Source organism: Eubalaena glacialis, chromosome 2, assembly GCF_028564815.1.
Source record: "Eubalaena glacialis isolate mEubGla1 chromosome 2, mEubGla1.1.hap2.+ XY, whole genome shotgun sequence".
NCBI classification, from domain to species: domain Eukaryota; kingdom Metazoa; phylum Chordata; class Mammalia; order Artiodactyla; family Balaenidae; genus Eubalaena; species Eubalaena glacialis.
This window is the reverse complement of record NC_083717.1, coordinates 180,460,785-180,482,719: the sequence shown is the minus strand read 5'-3', so window position 1 is coordinate 180,482,719 and position 21,935 is coordinate 180,460,785. Positions and strand designations below refer to the sequence as shown.

The 21,935-nt window shown below is 35.5% G+C and overlaps 1 protein-coding gene across 2 annotated transcripts in view; it reads left to right on the top strand.

Annotated features, from left to right (window-relative positions):
• EML5 (EMAP like 5) overlaps positions 1–21,935 on the top strand; it is a 163,913-nt gene that overhangs the window by 95,063 nt on the left and 46,915 nt on the right. For both annotated transcript variants that reach the window (XM_061181152.1, XM_061181151.1), the window contains exons 20-26: positions 683–810; positions 5,157–5,298; positions 16,021–16,173; positions 16,900–17,031; positions 18,083–18,171; positions 18,970–19,146; positions 21,133–21,334. In XM_061181152.1, the coding sequence (XP_061037135.1) occupies positions 683–810; positions 5,157–5,298; positions 16,021–16,173; positions 16,900–17,031; positions 18,083–18,171; positions 18,970–19,146; positions 21,133–21,334 (1,023 nt within the window). The remainder of the gene's footprint in view (positions 1–682; positions 811–5,156; positions 5,299–16,020; positions 16,174–16,899; positions 17,032–18,082; positions 18,172–18,969; positions 19,147–21,132; positions 21,335–21,935) is intronic.

Here is a 21,935-nt window from a genome sequence, read left to right as displayed (position 1 = left end):
CTGTCTCTGACCTCCAGGCCTTCCTGTATGCTGTCACTTTTGCCTAGAATTTCCCCTTTCTCCTCCCTCCTGCTTCCTCCAGTTACCTGACCATATGCTCATTTTTCAGATCTCAAACACTGTTTCTTCTAGAATGATTCCTTACACTCCCATCCCCTCTCCCCCTCACAAAAGGTTAAATTCTCTTTTGTTCCGTTTCTAATATGCTCCTCACACAAGGTCTGTTTTCCTCTTTGTATGCTCTTTGAGGGCAGAAGCTTGGCTCTATCACGTTTACCAGTATATCTCTGAAGCCTGCCTAGGGTACAGTAAACATAAATGAATTAATCTTAAATCGAATTGAATTAAAATTACTAACCAGAATATTGTACATGCTCTAAGAGGGTCAGGAGGTGGATGAGGGGCAAATGTAAAAGGAAAAGAAACAGTTGTCAGACTGGTAGTAGGGGATCTGGAATAATATAGAATTATGGAATTGTAGTATATAAATGGTACTTACTTTTGAGATTAGTAAATTGAATGATTGGGGAAAATGTGGTACATTTATTAGAATACTTAAAATATAGGAGAAAGCAACCGTGTGACATGATTTGCATTGTCAAAATAGCATCATTGGCAGTATATACACCCTTGTATTATTGTAACTTCATACCTAGAAGAACATCTCCGTTTAACATTTTAGGTCTTCTCTTGGAAGATAACCCATCTATACGTGCCATATCATTAGGACATGGTCATCTTTTAGTTGGCACAAAGAATGGTGAAATACTAGAAGTGGATAAAAGTGGCCCAGTAACACTTCTGGTCCAGGTAATTTTCAATGTTAATATGCTTTCTTTTCCCTTTGTATACAGTTGATTCAATACATAAGAGCCAGAAGTTGGCAGTGGTGAAAAATAATGTTAAATTATTTAGGGAAATATTTGTTAATGTTAATATTTACAAAAACATAAATTTAATCATAGTTAAATGAGTAGTATCTGTAAATAATATGTACATTATCATGTAGAATAATTGCCAATATTTTCAGTAATTTCTTATTGCAAAGCAAGAAACCAATAGAAAGAAAAGCCAGTTGTAATTAATTTAACCCAGTCCATTTATTTCATATTTAATTTTATTTCTTTGAAGTACATTTGTTGAACCTAAGGCAGTTGTTTTTCTATGAAACTCTTCAGTTTAGTTCATTCTTTCTAAGTTTCTAACTTAGAAAAGTAAAAATGAATGTATGCTAAAATTTTACTGCTGAAAACATTTATCCATGAAAATATGTTAGTGATTTTGAAAAATCCAGAAGTACAGACTTTGTGTGGTAGAAATATAACATGAAACAGCAGGATTAGCTAATCCTTAACATTTCCATCAAGAATGCTGTATTAATTTTTCAGGTTTACATTTCCTATGTATATTATGGTTTTTGATACTATAAAACACAGCAGGTGAGGTAGTGTTTACTCTAATGAAAAATTGTCCTCATGCAACTCTGTATAGTAACACATTTTGGGTTTGCCTTTTACCCTGAAAAAGAATTATGTTCTTTCTTAATACAGACTGATTTCTTCACCAGCCCCCACTTCACTGCTGTTAAAACACCAAAGAGTACATGTAGATGAGAACACTGCACATGCTTTAAGGTTAACATAATATCCTGATGTAACAAGGAGAATTTGTAAGCAAATAACAAAACATTTTATATTAAGTTAACTGTCAAACTTTCATGTCTTACTCTTTAATTTCAGTCACGTGATATTCCTTTAAAGTAAAAAGATGTTAGAGTCATGGTGTTTAACGTATTTATGATCTCTTGGAAAATAATAAACACAAATACACTTTTACAGATGAATCCATAGATGGACCTATTCAAAAATATAATTTCATAATTGTAAGAAAAGATTTTTAGAAGTCATAAATGACATTATTTTTTTAATATTTATTATAAAGGTTAAGATTTCAAATATCTACTGTCTCCTAAATGTCAGGAACATGACAGGATACCAGGTCTCACCATTACTGTCCAATATTGTGTGTGAGGTCTTAGCCAGTCCAGTAAAACAAAACAAAACAAAACAATTAAAGGTGTACATGTTGGAAGCAAATGGATGACACTGGATGGATATCAGTATTTGCGGATATTATAACCCTATGCCTTGAATATTCAAGAGAATAAACTGAAAAATTATTAGAACTAATTAAGGAGTCCTACAGATTGCATATATGCAAAGTCAACATGTAAAAGTCAGTAGTATTTCTACATATCAGCAATGACCAGCTAACACATATGACACAAAATGGTACTCACAAAGAAAACTATATAGTAACCAGAAATAAAGATGGCTAAAAATATGCAAGACGTGTATTAAGAAAACTATAAAATTTTACTAAAGGCATAAAAGATGTAAATAAGTTCTGTATGATCATAATCCATATCCTAATGAGATTTTTCACAAATTCTGGAAAGATTTTGTTTAATCATCTAGAAGAGAAACTATTCAAAAATAGTCAAGAAATTTTTGAGAAACTCTCTGTGCTAGAAATAAAGATAATATAAAACTATAGTAATTAAAAGTGCGGGAATGTATGTACACAGTGGAAGTGCATTCATGTATATACCAAAAAAAACCACGTACAACAATGTTTGTAGCAGCAGTATTCTGTGGATCAGTTTGGGGACTAGCGCCTCTTAACAATATTAAATCTTCTGATCCATGAACGTGGATCTCTCCATTTATTTAGATCTTCTTTAACTTTTTTCAACAATGTTTTATAGTTTTCAGTGTACATGTCTTGTAGTTATTTTGTTAAAATAACTTACCTCATATATTACTTCTAATAGTTTTTTGGTGATTTTTTTAGGATTTTCTGTATACTGTAAGAGATTATGTCATCTGCAAATAAAGATAGTTTTACTTCTCCCTTTCCAATCTGGATGCCTTTTATTTCCTTTTGTTACCTAATTATGCTGCCTGGAACTGCCAGTACTATGTTGAACACAAGTAATGAGAGTAAACATCCTTGTCTTGTTTCTAATTTTAGGGAGAAGGCATCCAGTCTTTTACCATTAAGTATAATGTTAACTGTGGATTTTTCATCTTTGCCCTTTATCAGGTTGAGGAATTACTCTTTTATCCCTAGTTTGTTGCTTATTTTTATCATAAAAGATTGTGTCACATATATATGGAATCTAAAAAAAAAAATGGTTCTGAAGAACCTAGGGACAGGACAGGAATAAAGAGGCAGACATGGAGAATGGACTTGAGGACACGGGGACGGGGAAGGGTAAGCTGGGACGAAGTGAGAGAGTGGCATGGCCATATATACACTACCAAATGTAAAATAGATAGCTAGTGGGAAGCAGCCGCATAGCACAGGGAGATCAGCTCGGTGCTTTGTGTCCACCTAGAGGGGTGGGGTAAGGAGGGTGGGAGGGAGACACAAGAGGGAGGAGATATGGGGATATATGTATATGTATAGCTGATTCACTTTGTTACACAGCAGCAACTAACACAACAATGTAAAACAATTATACTCCAGTAAAGACGTTAAAAAAAAAAAAAGATTGTGTCATTTGTCAAAAGCAATTAGTATATTGCATTAATTGATTTTTGGATTTTAAAGCAACCTTTCATTCCTGGGATTAATCCCACTAGGTCATGGTATATAATTCTTTTTATATGTTGTTGGAATCAGTTGGCTAGTATTTTGTTGAGGATTTTAGCATCCATATTTATAAGGGATATTGGTCTGTAGTTTTTTGTGGTGTCTGTCTGGTTTTGGTATCAGGATAATATTGGCTACATAAAATGATTTAGGAAGTATTCTGTCCTCTTTGATGGCCTCTTTCCCTAACCACATCCAGCTGTTAAACTCCATTAATTGCTCACTGATTACTCTGTTGTTTTCAACATTTTCCTGGAGAATAAATTCCTTCACAGGCTAAACCAATCAAATTCAGGCTTCTTAAAAGGGACAGTTCCCTAGGTTACTGTTTGAGATTTGTTCTGAAGTTAACCAGTCTCTTCCCGTTGTCTATGAGATTTTCCTGTTTTTCCTAGACAGACTAGCTGGCCTTCATTTTAGCCATGTCCAGTGAGTCTGTCAGTTGCCTCCCAATTAACTTTCATCATAACCTCCATTGTTTTCAAGAGCACCTTTAGGCTTCAACTTTTCCACATTGTAGTAAATGAAGTCAGTTGCTTTGAGAAGAGGCTAGGAGCTGTTTTATGGCTTGCTTCTCTCTCTCTCCGAGAAAAATTTCTGATCCAGGGCTCTGTAGTTGAGGGTGAAAACAGTGGAATGCTTCCTTTTTCTGAGTGTCCCTTGCTTTACATCTCAGTGCTCAGTTGGTGGGGAGGGAGCAAGTAGCCTCAGGTCTTCTTGAGTTGACATTGAGGCCCCAGTATTCTTACTGGCCACTGCACCTAAGATAAGAGCCTCCATCTCAGAATAGGGGGTGGATAGAAGGAGGGAGCTCCCACCTCTCAGCAGCAATCGCCAAGAATTTAGCCTCAGTAGCAGGTAGCTGGGGGCAGGATGAGAAATGCTGACCCCTGCCCCTTCTGGGAAGAAAGCTCCCCTAGTGGCTGGGGAGAGAGACAGCCCTTGTTCTTGGTTACATCAGTCTGGTATGGAGTTTTCATGTCAGTGAGTGGGGAAGAGGGAGAAAAGGGGTGTCTCGGTTCAAATACAGCAAACTCACTGTTCTTACTGAATTTTAGCAGATTTTCTTGAGTAAATGTTTCTTCATTTGTTCAATTTCCTCGAAACCATTCCCAGAGACTTAATTTTTTTAAAATAATTTCTACCAGTTTCACTGGTGCACAGGCCTGCAGTACTCCCTTGCTCTGTCATGCAGGAAGTCCCTCCTGTATGGCAATTATTAGCATTCCAGGGCAGCCAATTCCTATTTTCTCCACATTAAATGTTGTAGGATTTTGAAGCTAATTTCAGTAGTAACTTGATTATATTGTAACTGTGGAGATAAAATTGTTACGAAGGTATTTTAAGGTATATTCCAAAGATAAAGAGAAAAGTTTTATTAGATTTATCTATTATTCATTATCCTATCATTATTATATATTATTGAATGTTGTCTTTAGTTTTCTTCTAAATACAAGTATCTTTAGGTTAAATTGATCTTAACTATGTTTTATTTACAGGGACACATGGAAGGAGAGGTGTGGGGTTTGGCTACACATCCTTATCTGCCCATCTGTGCTACTGTAAGTGATGATAAGACCTTAAGAATATGGGATCTCTCTCCTAGTCATTGTATGTTGGCTGTCCGGAAACTTAAAAAGGGTAAGTGCCTCTCAGACTTGAGCATAGATCAAATTGTCACAATTATTTAACCCTCACAAATGTAAGCAATCAATAGTAACTATATAAAAAAGACTTAAAATATTTATTCTATGTCTACTTGCTCATGATGGTATATGAAGAAAATTAATTATACCCGGTCTTTGCTTTATGGGACCTGCTATGATCATGCCTACCCTGAGTCAGTTTTTAATATCATTTTGGAAAAAAGAATATAGGATGAAAACAGAAGCTAAGTTTTCTACCCTTTATGACTATGGATTATATATAATTCAGAATCAGAAACCAGGAAGGCCTTAACTTAAAAAGGGGTAGCAGAGTTGAGAGGAGGATATTTTAGGATGAAACAGAACTGAGCACATTTGTAGGAGGTAAATGAGGCTACCCTATCAATATAGAGCGACAAGAGCTTCAATTGTTGGAACAAGACAGTTACTATTAACTTAGGCCAGATGAGGATATACAAATAGCTTCAAATTTCTTAGTAAAGTGGTAGGGAATATTATTTCATAGCATGAGGATATTGTAGGAGGAGCTCTGGCTGAAAAAGTTGGGAATTGTGACTGAAAGAAATGTGATAGCTTAAGCAGATGAAAGTAAGAATTGCTAGCAATGTAAAGACCAAGTTGAAGTTAGGTAACATGTTATAATTCAATCAGTTGATTTATTTTTGCTTCCTTTTATTGACTTAAAAGTCAATAGAAGTCTGTTCTCTTTTTCTAGGGCTGTTGTTAAAGATTTAACACGTATGCTTAACTAAAAACCTGAAGTTAATCACAAGCTCCAGAACTCTAGAGCCCTAGTCACTGTCCTTCCCTTTTTTTTCTTTTTTTTTTTTTTTTGAGTTATTGATGTTCAGCATTTTCATTCTCTGGGTGTGTGTGTGTGTGTGTGTGTGTGTGTGTGTGTGTGTGTGTTGTATTCCTTTGTTTTTTTCTGAAAAACTAGAGAGAATTACCAGTGGTTTTGTACATGAGCTTTCAGTGTGAAGGGTTATAGTAAGATTTCAAAACCACAGCACACCTCTTTGTGCACAGAAAACCACTGTGTCAAAAAATTCTTTCCTACCCAAGTCCATTGGAAGTCCTGACCAGTCAGATTTGGAACACACTTATTTTTATTACCTATCAGATTTTCTTTCTTTTTTTAAATTGAAATATAATTGACATAGAACTTTACATTAGTTTCAGGTGCACAACATATTGATCCAATGTTTGTAAATACTGTGAAATGATCACCATAATAACATCACTACACATACTTACAAATTTTTTTTATTGTGAGAAGAACTTTTAAGATCTACTCTCTCAGCAGCTTCCAGGTATGCAATACTGTATTACTAACTGTAGTCACCATGCTGTACATTATATGTCTATGACTTCTTTACTTTATAGCTGGAAGTTTGTACCTCTTGACCCCCTTCACCCATTTGCCCACCCCCACCACTGGCAACCACCAGTCTGTTCTCTGTATCTTTGAGCTTTTTTTTTTTAGATTCCATATATAAGTGGGATATAGTATTTCATTTTCTCTGTTTGATTTATTTCACTTAACGTAATGCCCTCAATGCCCATCCATGTTGTTGCAAATGGCAAGAGTTTATTCTTTTTTATGGCTGAGTAATCTTACAGTGTGTATGTATGCATATATATGTATATACATACAGACATATCTATACCACATTTTCTTTATCCATTCATCCTTTCGTGGACACGTGGGTTGTTTCCATATCTTGGCTATTGTAAATAATGCTGCAGTGGACATGTGGGTTGATATACCTTTTGACTTAGTGTTTTTGTTTTCTTCAGATAAATACCCAGGAGTGTAATTTTTTGAGGGTCTCTTTTTTTTAACCTCCCTTCAATTGGACATTATTATTGTTTCATGCAGTCAGTGTTTACTTAGATTTATCTATGCTTATGCATTTCTTTGTTCACCTTTTCTTCTTGTATCTCAAACTTTTTCTTTTGTCATTTTCTTCTAAGATACAGTTTTAGAATATCCATAATAAGGACTTGTTGGAAGTTCTCTCATCTTCCTCTGGATGAACCAGTGGCATATAAGAATAGGACAGTGGGAGTGGTCTGTTTTGGCAGCAGAAATATTTTATCACTGACATTGCAATTCTTTAAAAGCAAAAAAATTTTTATTCAGTTTTATTATTGTTGTTTTAAAATTTTTGATTGGCAATATATTGCCCCTCAGGGGGAACTGTTTCCACTGCCCTGCCCTTGGTATACTACTAGTCTGAACATGTTTTCATTTTTTACTCTCATTCTTGAATGCTAATTTAACTGCTTCTAGAGTTCTTGATTCAGAATTATTATTCCTATGGTTTCCATTGTTCTCTTTTACATTGTTCTACAGTTCTGAGGTCTAATAACATTGTGCATTTATGTGGTTTATTATTTATTTATTCATTTAGGATTTGTTGTGTTTCCTGAATCTTTGGACTTATGTCTTATATCAGACCAGAAAAATTGTCTACCGGTATTACTGGCTCCTTCTAGGAGTAGATCTTTATATTAGGTTGTAGAGAAAAGTCATGATTCTGTATTTTTGTTTTTAAATATTCTTCTATACTCACTTCATTTTTACTTCATCATCATTAATTCAAGAGGAAGACAAGTGGATTTTCATAACCTTAAAGGGACATGTATGGTTCATAACCTTAAAGGGACATACTGGTTGACGTAATTATAACAAAATACTGAAGTCATAGTGGTTTAAATATTATAAAACACAGTTATCTCTTTCAAACATTCAGTAAGTAAATACTTTTCTTCAGAAAATGAACATGCAAGTATTATGGTCCTGAGGCTTAACATTTTATAACTAAGTCATTATAGTTTTTTTTTTTAATTAATTTATTTTATTTATTTATTTTTGGCCGTGTTGGATCTTTGTTGCTGCACGCGGGCTTTCTCTAGTTGCGGCGAGCAGGGGCTACTCTTCGTTGTGGTGCTCAGGCTTCTCATTGTCGTGGCTTCTCTTGTTGCAGAGCACGGGCTCAAGGTGCGTGGGCTTCAGTAGTTGCGGCACGCGGGCTGTAGAGCGCAGGCTCAGTAGTTGTGGCACACGGGCTTAGTTGCTCCGCGGCATGTGGGATCTTCCCAGACAAGGGCTCGAACCCGTGTCCCCTGTATTGGCAGGCGGATTCTTAACCATTGCGCCACCAGGGAAGCCCTAAGTCATTATAGTTAATATAAACTATCCTATGAAAATTTTGCCAAATAATCCAATTTTATGGTAACTAGTTATAGAATAACCAAAGTATAAATATACAACATGAATTAATGTCTGTATTCTTAATGTGTGTAAAGTCAGTATTTTCCAAATATTTGCCAGCCTTGGCACTTTTCTGTATAATGACATATTGGAAAATTCCTGTTAAAAACTCATATTTGTGGCTTTAGCTTTTAACTATAATCAAACCTGAATTTTTTCCTCCACCCCCACCCCCCACTACCCTCTTGCAACCACTAATCTGTTCTCTGTATCAGTTCATGTACCTTTTGGCCATTTGTATGTCTTCTTTGAAAAAATGTCAATTCAGATCTTTTGCTCATTTTTAAATCAATGTGGTTTTTTTGCTGTTGAGTGCTATGAGTTCTTTATTTATTTTGGATATTAGTCCCTTACCTGATATATGATTTGCAATTATTTTTCCAATTCAGTAGGTTGCCTTTTCATTTTGTTGATGGTTTTCTTTCCTGTGCAGAAGCTTTGTAGTTTGATGTAGTCCCACTTGTTTATTTTTGTTTTTGTTGTTCTTGCTTTTGCTGTCAGTCAAAAAATCATTGCCAAGATCTGTGTCAAGGAGCTTAACACCTAAGTTTTCCTCTAGGAGTTCTGTGGTTTCATATCTTATATTCAAGTCTTCAGTCCATATTGAGTTAATTTTTGTGTGTGGTGTAAGATAGTGGTCCAGTTTCATTCTTTTGCATGTGGCTGTTCTTGTTTCCCAACACAATTTATTGAAGAAGCTCTCCTTTCCCCATTGTACATTCTTGATTTCTTTTGTAAGTTAATTGACCATATGCACGTGGGTTTATTTCTGGGGTCTCTATTCTGTTCCATTGATCTGTGCATCTGTTTTTATGCCAATATCATGCTGTTTTGATTATTATGACTTTGTAATATAGTTTGAAATCAGGGAGTGCGACGCCTCCAATTTTGTTGTTCTTTCTCAAGATTGCTTTGGCTACTCGGGGTATTTTGTAGTGCCATACAAATTGTAAGATTATTAGTTCTGTATCTGAAAAATGCCAGTGGAATTTTGATAGGGATTACATCGAATCTCTAGATTGCTTAGGGTAGTGTAGATATTTTACTAATCCATGAGCATGGATTGTCACACACCTGTTGATAGACATTATAAATTTCCATAGGAATTGTGGGTTCAACTCTGTGCCTTCCAGGCCCTCAGCCTCTTTCTCCTCCAATGTAGTGTGTTTCAAAATAAGAAATCGTCATCATACATATTTTTTTGTATTGTATATGTCAAACCAAACTGTCAACCAGTTATTTTATCTTTTACAGCAAAATTGCCTCACAGTCAATTAGTTATGTACCAAAAATGTTTGCGGCAAAATGTCTATGGCAAAGAAGCTTACAGCAAAAATACTTGATATGATTAGATATAATAGTGAGAAGAACCACTCCCACCTCCATCTCTTGATTTCCAGACCCATGTATTCTGCCTGTGAGGTAGACAGCACCATATAATGGTCTATGCTGTGAAGCATATACCACATCCTGTAAGACAAAACTCTGGTCTTTCAGGATACTGTTTCCCAAAAGGTGCTATAAATTAGTTTTCAGTAAGCCATTCCATCATTCTGTTAGTAGCCCTCTGTGGGCGATGAGGGTATGTGATAAAACTTGTTAATTCCATGGGTATGAGCTGAATGCTGCATATCCTTCACTCTGAAATGAGTTCCTTTATCAGAAACACAGAATTCGGTGATGATGGTTAAGGTATCCTGTGTGTCCACAGGTGGTGGTGCTAGCAGAAGCACTGTGAATAGGGAAGGTGAATCCAAAATTCATGTGTATTCCAGTGAGGATGACTCTTTGTCTCCTCCGTAATGGGAGAGGTCCAATGTAATCAGCATGCCACCAGGTGTCTGGCTAGTTTCCCTGGGGAATGGTGCCATATCAGAGGTTCAGTTGGTCTCTACTGTTAGCAGGTTGGACACTCAGCAGTAGTGGTAGCAAGATCAGCCTCTGTAAAGAAAAGTCCATGTTTTTTTAACCCAAGCATAGACTCTGTCCTTGCCACCTTTGGCTCACTAAGCAAGTGCTAGCTGGCTAGGAAAAGAGGCTGCCTGATGTCCATAGAGCATATTATTTTGTCCGTCTGATTATTGAGAGCCTCCTCTGCAGTGGATGCCCTTATTGGGCTTTCCCTAGGCCACAGAAATCTTCACAGCCTATGCCCTTTCTGAGAGTTTTACACACAAATCTATTTTCTAGATTTCCTTGTTTCTGATCTTCCAATCCTATTTCTTCCATCCCTAACTGTTCATTCAAATAGTTAACAGTGGCTAATGAATCAGTGTAAATCTGTCTATCTAGTTGTCTCTCACTACAAAAGTGGTAAACCAGATGTACTGCTTGAAGGGCTGCCCACTGGGAAGTTTTACTTTTACTGCTGCCCTTCAGGGTCACCCCTGAGTGGGGCTATGATGCTTTCAGACAGGTACCAACATATTGTGTAGGAACATCTGTAAGTCTGGCTCAAATTTTTTCTTCCTCAGTCAGCTGATCATAATGAACACCTATGAGGCCATAGGTGTAGATTGAGAGAGAGAAGAGGCCTTGCACTATAGGATTTATTGCTGAAGGATTCTGAGCCACCTGTTCATATAAATTACTTGTAACTTCCAGATCTCTCTAAGCCTGGTATTTTCTATTCTGTGTCCAGTTGATGATAGATTGCTGTTGTGCACACCCAGTCAGTGGCTAGGTTGGTCATGTAACTTTCAGTTCATGAAAGGAAGCTCAGGACATACAGTCACCTGATATCCCATAGTTAGGCATTTACTTACTGTCTAATAAGACCTAGTAGCAATCCAGAAACTACTTCTCAAAAGGAAAATAGTTATCTGTAAAGGAGGGCATGGAATTTCTCCCAGTCCGAAGTATGCTTCTTTGGTAGCTTTCCGTAGGCTCCATACAGCATCCCTATTTACCATAGACACTTGGAGTATCATTGAATCTGCTTGATCATAAGACCAAAGTGGAAGATCAGCTTGCCTTCTTTTGTTCTGGTCCCCACTGGAAGTTTATAAGTGGCTTGATAGATGGAGAGAGCAGCTCACTCAAATGTGGTATGTGTTGCTTCCCAAAAGGCCTACCAAGCATTCTGCTCCTTTTGTTCGTGGTAGGTGATGGGAGGTGTAGCAACTTGTCTTTCAGTTGGAGGGAATGTCTTGACATATTCCAGATCGTTGGATCCCCAGAAATTTCACTGAGGTGGCTGGGTTCCTGCATTTTTGTGGGAATTATCTGCCACTCTCTTGATTCACTTCTGTCTTACTAAGGCATCTAAAGTATTATGCTTGTTGCTTCCTGCTTCCCAGATCCATTCAACATAATGTCATCAATGTAGTGGACCATTGAGATGTTTTATGGAATGTCAAGATGATCAGGATCTCTGTGGACTGTATTATGGCAAAGAACAGGAGAGTTGAAATAGCCCTGAGGCAAGGATTTGAAGGTGTCCACAGATACAAGCCAGGTAAAAGCAAACTGCTTCTGGTGGTCTTTACAAATTGGTATGGAGATAAAAACATTAACCAGGGCAATAGCTGCAGCGAAATGCTAGGGACTGTGTTAATTTGTTCTAGTAAAGATCTGGAAGAGTAGCTTCAATTGGAATCATAACCTGATTAAACTTATTATCCAGAGTTATTAGCTAAAATCCATCTTATTTCAGCACAGACCAAACAAGCAAAGATGATGTGATAGGTATTCTTACCCCTGCATATTTCACGTCCTTGGTAATGTCACTGATTTTTGCAATTCTCAGGCTTATGGTTTTGTTTCTGGTTGTCTTAGTAGAGAGAGGAATTTCCAGGGGTTTTTACTTAGTTCTTCCTGTTGTAATAACCCTTACCCCATGGGTCACAGAGCCAGCCGTAGAGCATTCTACAACTTGCCAAGTATATCTGTTCAAATTCAGGAATTGGGTGGGGTCCACAGACCACCTGGGTCCACTATGATTCAAAATTGGACTTAGATTCCATCTATCACGTGATCACCATAAGGCCCCACTTCTACTGCTTGTACAACAGCAGCTTTTAGTGTTCTTAAGAACTAGTGTCAGTTCAGAGCCCATGTCTAGTAATTCCTGAAAGTTTGGATCTTTCCTTTCCTTCAGTTCACAGTAATTCTATTAAGTGGCCACAGATCCTTGGAGAAAGATTTATGTTATACACTTGTGACAGTGCTACAGGGTTCTTCCTCATTGGAACTTGGCCTTCCTTCAATCAGGGGGCTCTGAGTATATGAATTGGCTTAGGTCTGAAAACTGGTTGAGAAACTGTGACTCTCCATTGTGGTGATTTAAGTCAGGTGTTTTAGCCACCAGGTCTGGAGTTTTTCCTACTTATAGATCAAACACTAATCTAGTAAGTTACTTATTTCGTTCCTGGAGACACCATGATTAATTAGCCATTAACAGAAATCTCCACAGGCCAACATATTCTGATTATTAGTACATCCCTGCTGCCCTTTTTGATAAAAGAATCTACCTTGTTTTTGTTGGTTAAGTGCTGCTGCTTGACCTCTGCTTCTCCAGGATTATCTTTTGAATCAGGGAGCCCATATTAATGGTGACATTTCCCATTCCTGACCTATATGGGAGGACAGTCACAGAGCTTTTCAGTGATGCAGGTGCTGCCCTTATTTAATGTATTTCTCAATGCTTTCATGAAGGGACTATTTTCTAGACTTTTTCAGGGGATGTAATTGATGGGAGGGTATGCAGTTTGCATGTGAAAAATCTACTCCAACATTCTTACCTCCCTAGGGTTTTGGATTTCTTCCTGTATATCAGAGGTCAGCCCATACATCAACTCCAGCCCACCTCCTGATTTTATAAATCAGGTTTTATCAGAACACAGCCATGCTCATTCTTTCATATGTTGTCTAGGTCTGCTATTGCACTACAGTAGCAGAGTTGAGTAGTCTGCAAAGCTGAAAATATTTACCCTCTGGTCCTTTAAGACGTTTGCCAACCTCTGCCTTAGGGCATGCTGAGACTTGATCTGAGTTAGGGGTCTAGTGACAGCAAAGGAATGATTGTGATGGTTCTTCAGAAGGTTAAGCATCCTCTGCAAGACATCTGTTTCAGAAGGTGAGTCTTCTCAGACACTGGAGAGGAAGCTATTTGCATTGGCCAGTGAAACTCCAAATAACTCAGAGGTTCAAGATTCTCAGTTTTGTCTGAGTCCAGCCAGATGCTCCCACTCCACGGTTAAGGGTTCTCTTCCCGATCAGCGGCCTAACTTTCACACAAGAAAACTTGGTGAGTCTGTGAATTCAATTGACATTGTAAATTTTCAGCAGTATCAGCCCTGTCAGAAATTCTTTTAGGTTTGTCATGGAAGTTCTCTACTCAGACCATGACTCGTGCTGAGAGTTTAAAGAACCTGGGCTTGTTACTTCTTTCTGTAAATGCTCTGTGTATTCAGTGTAATCTTTTGTACAAACACAGAACTTGTGGTCACCGTTATTGTTGTAATGGTCAAGGGCAGCAGCCTCTTGGACTCCCAAGGCACTCAACTTCAGTGGATACTTCACAATCAACCACAGGAGATAGCTTAGTTAATTGTTATGCCAGTGCATACCTTGGATTGCTAGCATCCCATTTCCCATTGGCAAGGGCTCAGCACTATGCTCAAGCCCAAAGAAAAGCATGACTAAACCAGTTCTGCAAATCCCATCTTTAATGGTCTGTCTCCTGTGACCACTTCAGTACCAGTTCTGTATCAATCAGAGACAGAAACCACCCCAGTAATTTTAACAGGGAAAATTTAATATGGAGTGTTAGCTAATGAAAGGTGATTTAACTACTAAAAGGTGTGAAAGAGGATTCTAAGGGGTGTAGAGGTAGCAGATGCAGAAAGCAGCTACCACCCATAGGGCTAGTGGACAGAGATCAAGGAATGAACTTACAGGGCGGACCCTCCCCTCTTCCCCCAGGCTGAGATTCAGATCTCTTTGGAGAGGGCGTAGGTGCCTCAGGAACATACAGCCTGCCAGTGGAAAAGAAACTTGCCGGAGGGCTGATCTAGGAGATCTGCTGTGATGGCAGAGAAACCCCCCTGTTCCCCCCAGTTCCTGTCCCCTAATTGATCCACTGGTTACAGCACAACAGAAGGAAGAAAAGTCCCTTCCTTCTTCTTTGGCCTTGCAGGAACCCTCCAGCACCCTCTACTGGCCAAAACCAAGTCAGCTGGCAATGGAAAAATGTCTATAGGGTCCTGCTCCAGTAATCATATAGCAGGAAAAAGAAGGGTGGATTTGGAGCTGAGAGGCAATAAATTAATATCAGGCCTTCTCCAGTTTCATGGCTATAACTACTATCTGTGTGCTACTACCTCCCTTATGTATATCTCTAGCCTGTATATATCTTTTCCCTTGAACTCCAGAGAAGTATTAATGTATCAAACCAGCTCCTTGATGTCTTCGTTTGAATTTCTCACAGGCATTCATAACAGGTACAAACACTTGTACCTCCCCTAGTTTTTCCCATCTCAGCAAATGACATCATCAATCAAACGAAAAAATAGCCTCTACTTTTCTCTTTTTTTCCTACTTTACTCCCAGTTGGTCAAGGTCCTGCCATCTCTTTCTTCAAAATATATACAAATCCTACCATTTCTCACTACCTCCACTGCTGCTACCCTGCTTCAGGTCACCATCATCTCTTGACTCTTAAATATCAGAAATCACATCCTAGATTTCTAATGTATGCTTGATAATTACATGACTGCTTATTCTCAATTCATTCTATAACTTTTCATTCTATAACAGGTGTACCCTATCCCTCCCACTCCAAACTTTATGCAAGACTCCAAAAGCCTTAGGGCTTTGAATATGCCTGCTACATCCCTTGCCATCAAGTTAAGCCCATTTTTTGTGTTTGCCAATACAGCATTCACCCTTATTTTTTTTTAATTAATATTAACATCACTATTTCTTCATGTATAGTTTTGAAACATGTATAGATCTTCCAAGCTTAAATTGATAATAGCCTATTGTCAGATTTTTTTTTTTATTTGAAAGCGTTTTTATAAAGACGGCCTTATTTCTTAAATTTCTGATTTGTTGGATAGAAACTACTAAGGTGGCAAACTCCCCGAACAACAACATTTCCACATATATCATTGACTTTTTATGTTAGTCAAAATCTTTCATTCTTTTCATCAGCTTAATTCCTTTTAAGGTAAATATCAGTACTCACTTGTGTTACATTCAGAAAAGGAAATGGTTTGTATTAACTAATGCTTGGAATGCCATACCACTGATCTCAATAGAAAACTTTATTATCTGCATCTTTCTTTCTTTCTAATATTGATTAGAGGCCATAATAAATATAGGAATCCTCTTTGAAATTAAAGTTTCCTTAAGCATATACTTTTTTCTTTAATAAAAGAAAATTACCTGATACATGCTCTCTTTCTCTTTTAGGTGGGAGATGTTGCTGTTTTTCTCCTGATGGTAAAACTTTAGCTGTAGGTCTCAATGATGGAAGTTTCTTAATGGCAAATGCAGATACACTGGAGGATCTTGTATCTTTCCACCACAGAAAAGACATTATTTCAGATATTCGATTTTCACCAGGTAAGATTTCATTGAAATCATATTTGATTATTAACTTGAGTATGGCAATGAATGTATCAATGTGTGATTTTTATTAACTGTTATTTTATCTCCAAATTTTAGTTTTTTACTAGAAGAGGCAGTATAGTGAGAGGTAAAAGCCCTATATTAGATCAGTGGCAAAATATCTGGCTTAGTGCCAATTCTGTCCCTAAATTTTCTGTGTGACTTGGAGCAAGGCATTCTTTGAGCTTCATTTTCCTCATTTGTAATATAAGACGGATTGGATAACTGTTTTCATTATATTCGTAATGCTTTTGAAATTACATTAATTTTGCTTCTTCAATTTCCATATATTCATTACCAATGACAAAACCTACTATAATACAGGATTACTAATGTTAAGGCAAAATTTACTTATGTTGGCTTACTTAATATTTTTTCTAAATTTAGAGATTTTCTTTATTTTTCAGTTAAATGCAAAGAATATGAAAATTACTTTGTATATAATTTTTGATATTTTCTTTCCACTGAACTACCTCACTACATTAAAATTTTATTTCATTGTGTTAATTATAATATACATGAATATGTTACCATTTGTCATTTGACTCATATGTCTTGTTATAACTTAGGAAACACCTAAGAGTTCCTCCAAAAAAAAATTAAGAAAATTGACTCTAGTTGTAGAGTGTAAAAAATATTTCTAAGGGTAGAAAATTTCAAGCAAATATGTTTCTATTACAGGTTCTGGGAAATATCTTGCTGTAGCATCACATGATAGCTTTATAGATATATACAACGTAATGAGTAGTAAACGAGTAGGAACATGCAAAAGCGCTACCAGTTACATAACCCATATTGATTGGGATGTTAGAGGTAAGACTCTAAATAACTTACTATTTGATAAAAGTTTCATTTGATTTAGTATAGCTATTTTAGAGAAACAAGTAATTCAACAGATGAGTTCAAAAGCATTGTGAAAAACAAACGTTATTCTCAAAATGATTTCCACTGCTTTATTTCACACCTAAAGATGAATGCTGTGAGTTTAGACTTTTCAATACTTCTTCTAATGTAATTCACATGATAGTACAGTAAGTGATAAATTCTTTAATTTGTAAAGTAGTTTAAATATTGTACAAATTTTTTTTAGTCATTTGTCCTGGTTTTGTCAGATAAGCTTGATATAAATAGTAACTGAAATTTTGGAAAATAGTTATGTTAATGAGGATTTTTTTTTAATAACAGTATTTGCCCCCGCTTTTTTTTTGGCCTCGCCCCACGGCTTGCGGGATCTCAATTCCCCAACCAGGGATTGAACCCAGGCCACAGCAGTGAAAGCCTGGAATCCTAACCACTAGACCACCAGGGAACTCCCGGTTTTAATGTAATTTCCCCAGCATTCAATAAAATACATTCCCTAAAATTGTCATAGTTGTATAACATACAGAATTTAATGAGTATCTGTTTTTTAGCAGAATGCATGGCATATGGCAGTGTTTAATAATTTAGATGAATGCTAAATATTTTAAATGCTCCATTTTAGGAATTTTTGTTTCAGATAGTCACCTATATAAATCTAGTATTGTAAATTAAAGTTTTTCCAAAAATAGTTTAACAAAATACTCTTTAAAAAAAGGTTTCAAATTTTATTTCTAGGATTTTTACGAGTAGGAATATGCAAAGGCACTACCAATTACATAACCCATATTGATTGGGATGTATAACAACAGAAGTAGTTCACATATACACACACATACACAAATTAAGCCATTTATGAATTTAATTACGTTATTATATATATGGTTGACTGCAGAGGAAAATGGTTATGTTTAAGCTTAATTTTTCCTATAAAAGTAAAACATCATACTAACTGTATATGTATTTATATTTTATATATGTGTATATTTTAAAATTTTTTTTTAAGGAAAGCTTTTACAGGTCAACACTGGTGCTAAAGAACAGTTATTCTTTGAAGCTCCCAGAGGGAAAAAACAAACCATCCCTAGTGGAGAGGTAAGAAGATAGTAGTGCTTGTAATGTTGATATGACTAAAAGTGGTTAGAAAGCTGATGCCTATCTGGGTAAAGGAAGAGATTCTATATTAAGAAAAGGAATAAATTGCTTGCTTGTATGTCTAGCTCTTCTCTAATTACTTTCCTCAAAGGATAAGAAGCATGCAATAGCATGTAAAAGACATGCCATCTAAGATTGGAGTACTGCATGTCTGTCAAATCTTTTGGAACCTGTGTGCCTAAGATGCTTGTTGGCAAATTCCTGTTTAAGGGGGGGAAAAAAAAGAAAAAAATGTGTTTGGTTTTGTGGCTGACAATATTAGCAAAATTTTTTGGTATGGTCAAGGAAGAGAAGCTAAACAAATATAACATGAAAGTAGCTTAATAAGGAGAGGGACTGTAAGTAAAATTCTTAATTTCCAGTAATGATTAATTGGAAAATATGCTTATAAACTATTAGTAGAAGTTTAGACATGAAGTGTAGGAATAAATTTCTTGATTATTCTAAAAGCAGAAAAAGTCTTATAGATTATCACTGTACGTTCTACATCTAGAACACACAGTGGATATATAATAAATACATCTTGAATAATGTTATGTTAAAATTTTTCTGTAGGAACTAGTGGACTTGGGAAGCTACAAAACCAAGACAGCTAATAATTTGTTTAACTGTTTTTATTAAAATTTTAATTTTACTTGTGACATATATAATTACAAAGAAAAATATTCAGATTTTTTGTTGTTAATTTTTTAGGGTTAGATGTTCTAACCTTAGAGCATTTTTTTTTTTCTTTTTTAGGTAGAAAAAATTGGTTGGGCATCATGGACAAGTGTGCTTGGTTTATGTTGTGAGGGAATTTGGCCAGTGATTGGAGAAGTCACAGATGTAACTGCCTCTTGCCTCACCAGTGACAAAACAGTCCTAGCTACTGGGGATGATTTGGGATTTGTGAAGTTATTTAGATATCCTGCTAAAGTATGTGTTTTTCTTTAATTCTCCTAATGATCATAATTATAAAAATGGTTAAGGTAATGCCCTTTCATAGCATTTCTTTTTGTAATATGAATATTACACATGGAATACGTAATGTAATATGAAAGGTTCAGAATTACGTTTCCTATTCTTGACATCATATTTATAGCTTTTATCTAGAAGTAGTATTATAATTTATGATCCTATGCCTTAAGTTATATATTATATTGTACAGTTTCTCAGTATTGAGTAGTATCCATAGCCCTTTTAGAAGAAACATTTCTTTTAGCCCTAATATTAAATAATTTTAGTATTCTTTTGATTAAATATATACCATTAACAGTAAATATAAACTTTTGATATTTACAGCTTTAACATTTAAAATGTTCTAACAAATTAAATACAAAATACTATAAATTACACTACCTATAAAATCAAAATAACTTTGGTTTAATGTGATGAGTGATGTTACTTTTCTAAAACTAAACTGTAGAGATTCTTTGGAATGTGCATGCCCAAGCTACTGTGTGCTGTGTGATGACTAAATTCTTTTATTGCTTTCCTTTATTCAAACTATTGGGAAACATTAGGCTTTCACTTAGCACAAAAATAAAATTCATATATCAAGTATAGATGCATTTATTTCTTAATTGTCACAAATTCAGATATATGTTGTAATCTAGCATCAACATGAATATAAATATAAATTTGAAATATGGCACTGAAATCATGATATTCAGTGCATGGTGGTCTTAATTAACTGCTCATATGAATATTTTTAGATCAGCATCGAAATGAAAACACAAGTTTAAAAATCACCGTAGAGAACTCAGGCACCCAAGAAAATATTTCACAAATCCTTGTTTTAGATACACTTAAGTAGTAGTACCTTCTTGATAAGAATGTGTTCCAATAAAACATTTATTAGTCAAAAACTTCATTCTCAATATTCTAGATGGTATAGGAACCTTAAAAACATGTTCTAGGATATTGGTCTGCAGATTCCTTCTTCACCTTACTGTAGCAAGAACCACAAAATCTTAGGGAAGCTACCTTCTTACAGTGTTTAGATGACAGATTCCCCTTCTATTTCAGCTAATTTTTATTAAGAGTCTTCATTTCCAAAGAATTCACTGATTTAGCTATTACTGTGTTTTGTATATTTAAGACATTTCTTATTTTAACACCCTTGAAAAGATGTCCATCTAAAACCTGCTTATGATATGTTGATCTGAAATTTACTTATGAAATTTGGTAATGCTAGTGTTTAGATTTAAAAGTTGCCAGTATCTGTAACTTGGATTTTTCTTTATATTTAGAAGAAAAATACATTCCTATGTGTAACACCTGCTTATAAACAAAAACACTAATGAACTACGATGAAAGATATTTACATGGGTATATGCCGAAATGTTTGCTAATTACTTTTTGTTAATATGGCCGTGCTGTATGTACATAGGCATTTATATCCTGATTTTCCCAGTTATTGTGTCTATTTCCAACAATATGTCTGCATAGCCATTGTTTTTAACAGATATGTACTATTCCAAAGATATCCACCGTAATTAACTATTGCTCTATTGAATATTTAAGGTATTTAAAATGTTTCACTGCTATAAGTAAATACTGTGGCAACTATTTTTTGCACAGAAAATGTCTTAGCATAGATCTCTTAAAGCGGGATTGGTGAGACAAAGGTCAGCATTTTCATGCTTTCAATGTAGAATGCCAAGTTGATTTCCAAAAAAGTTATGCCCATAGTACTAGCAATGTGCAAAACTACTAGTTTTATCCTGTCCTCGTCAGGTTTGGGAATTGTTATTTTTTATTTTAGTGAGTTTCAGTATTTTCTCTTTTTTTTTTTTACAAGATGCCTTTGTAATGATTAATTTCCAATCATAGATTAAGAAAGAAATTCAAAATTATAACAATGTTTTCAAGTAATAAAATTTCTCAGAAAGATTTTTTGAATTTTTTTTTTACCTTTAGGGAGAATTTGGAAAGTTTAAGAGGTATGTGGCCCATAGTACACATGTCACAAATGTGCGCTGGACTTTTGATGACAGCATGTTGGTTACCTTAGGAGGTACAGATATGTCTTTAATGGTTTGGACAAATGAAATGGAGGGCTATCGAGAAAAAAGGCCTTGTGATAGTGAAGAATCTGATATAGATTCTGAAGAAGATGGGGGTATGTCGTTTTAAAATATTCTAGTTTAACAAAAACATAGAAAAAATTTAGCACGACTGATTTAAACTGTGGAAGTTAAATAAGTAATAATAATGCTTGAATAATTGTGGTTTTACTCCTTTCGGTCTATTTAACAACAGAATTGGTTTTGTGACTCAAAAACAACAGGCTGTCATACACTAATAACTTAGATATTCTTCATTTACCAATGAATGATAATCATACTTTAAATTAGTACTGTTAAAATAAATTTATAGCATTGAGCCTCATACTTTAAAATAATTTTGTTTTTTTCCTAATATACCAGTAATACCAGCTCATTACAGAAAAATTAGAAAGTATGTTTTGCAATAAAAAATAAACACAGCATCCATAATTTGACCACTTGGAGGTAACCTCTGTTTAACATTTGGGGTATACCCGTAGGGCTATGTGTATTTATATACATTATATTTTTTTAACAAAAATGACATCATATTGAGTTTATTTTTTGTAGCTTGCTATTATCACTTAGCAATACTTTGAGAACTTTATCATTAAATATTCTTCTACATCATTTTTACTGGCTGTATGTTATTGCATAATTTGATTATAACACAAT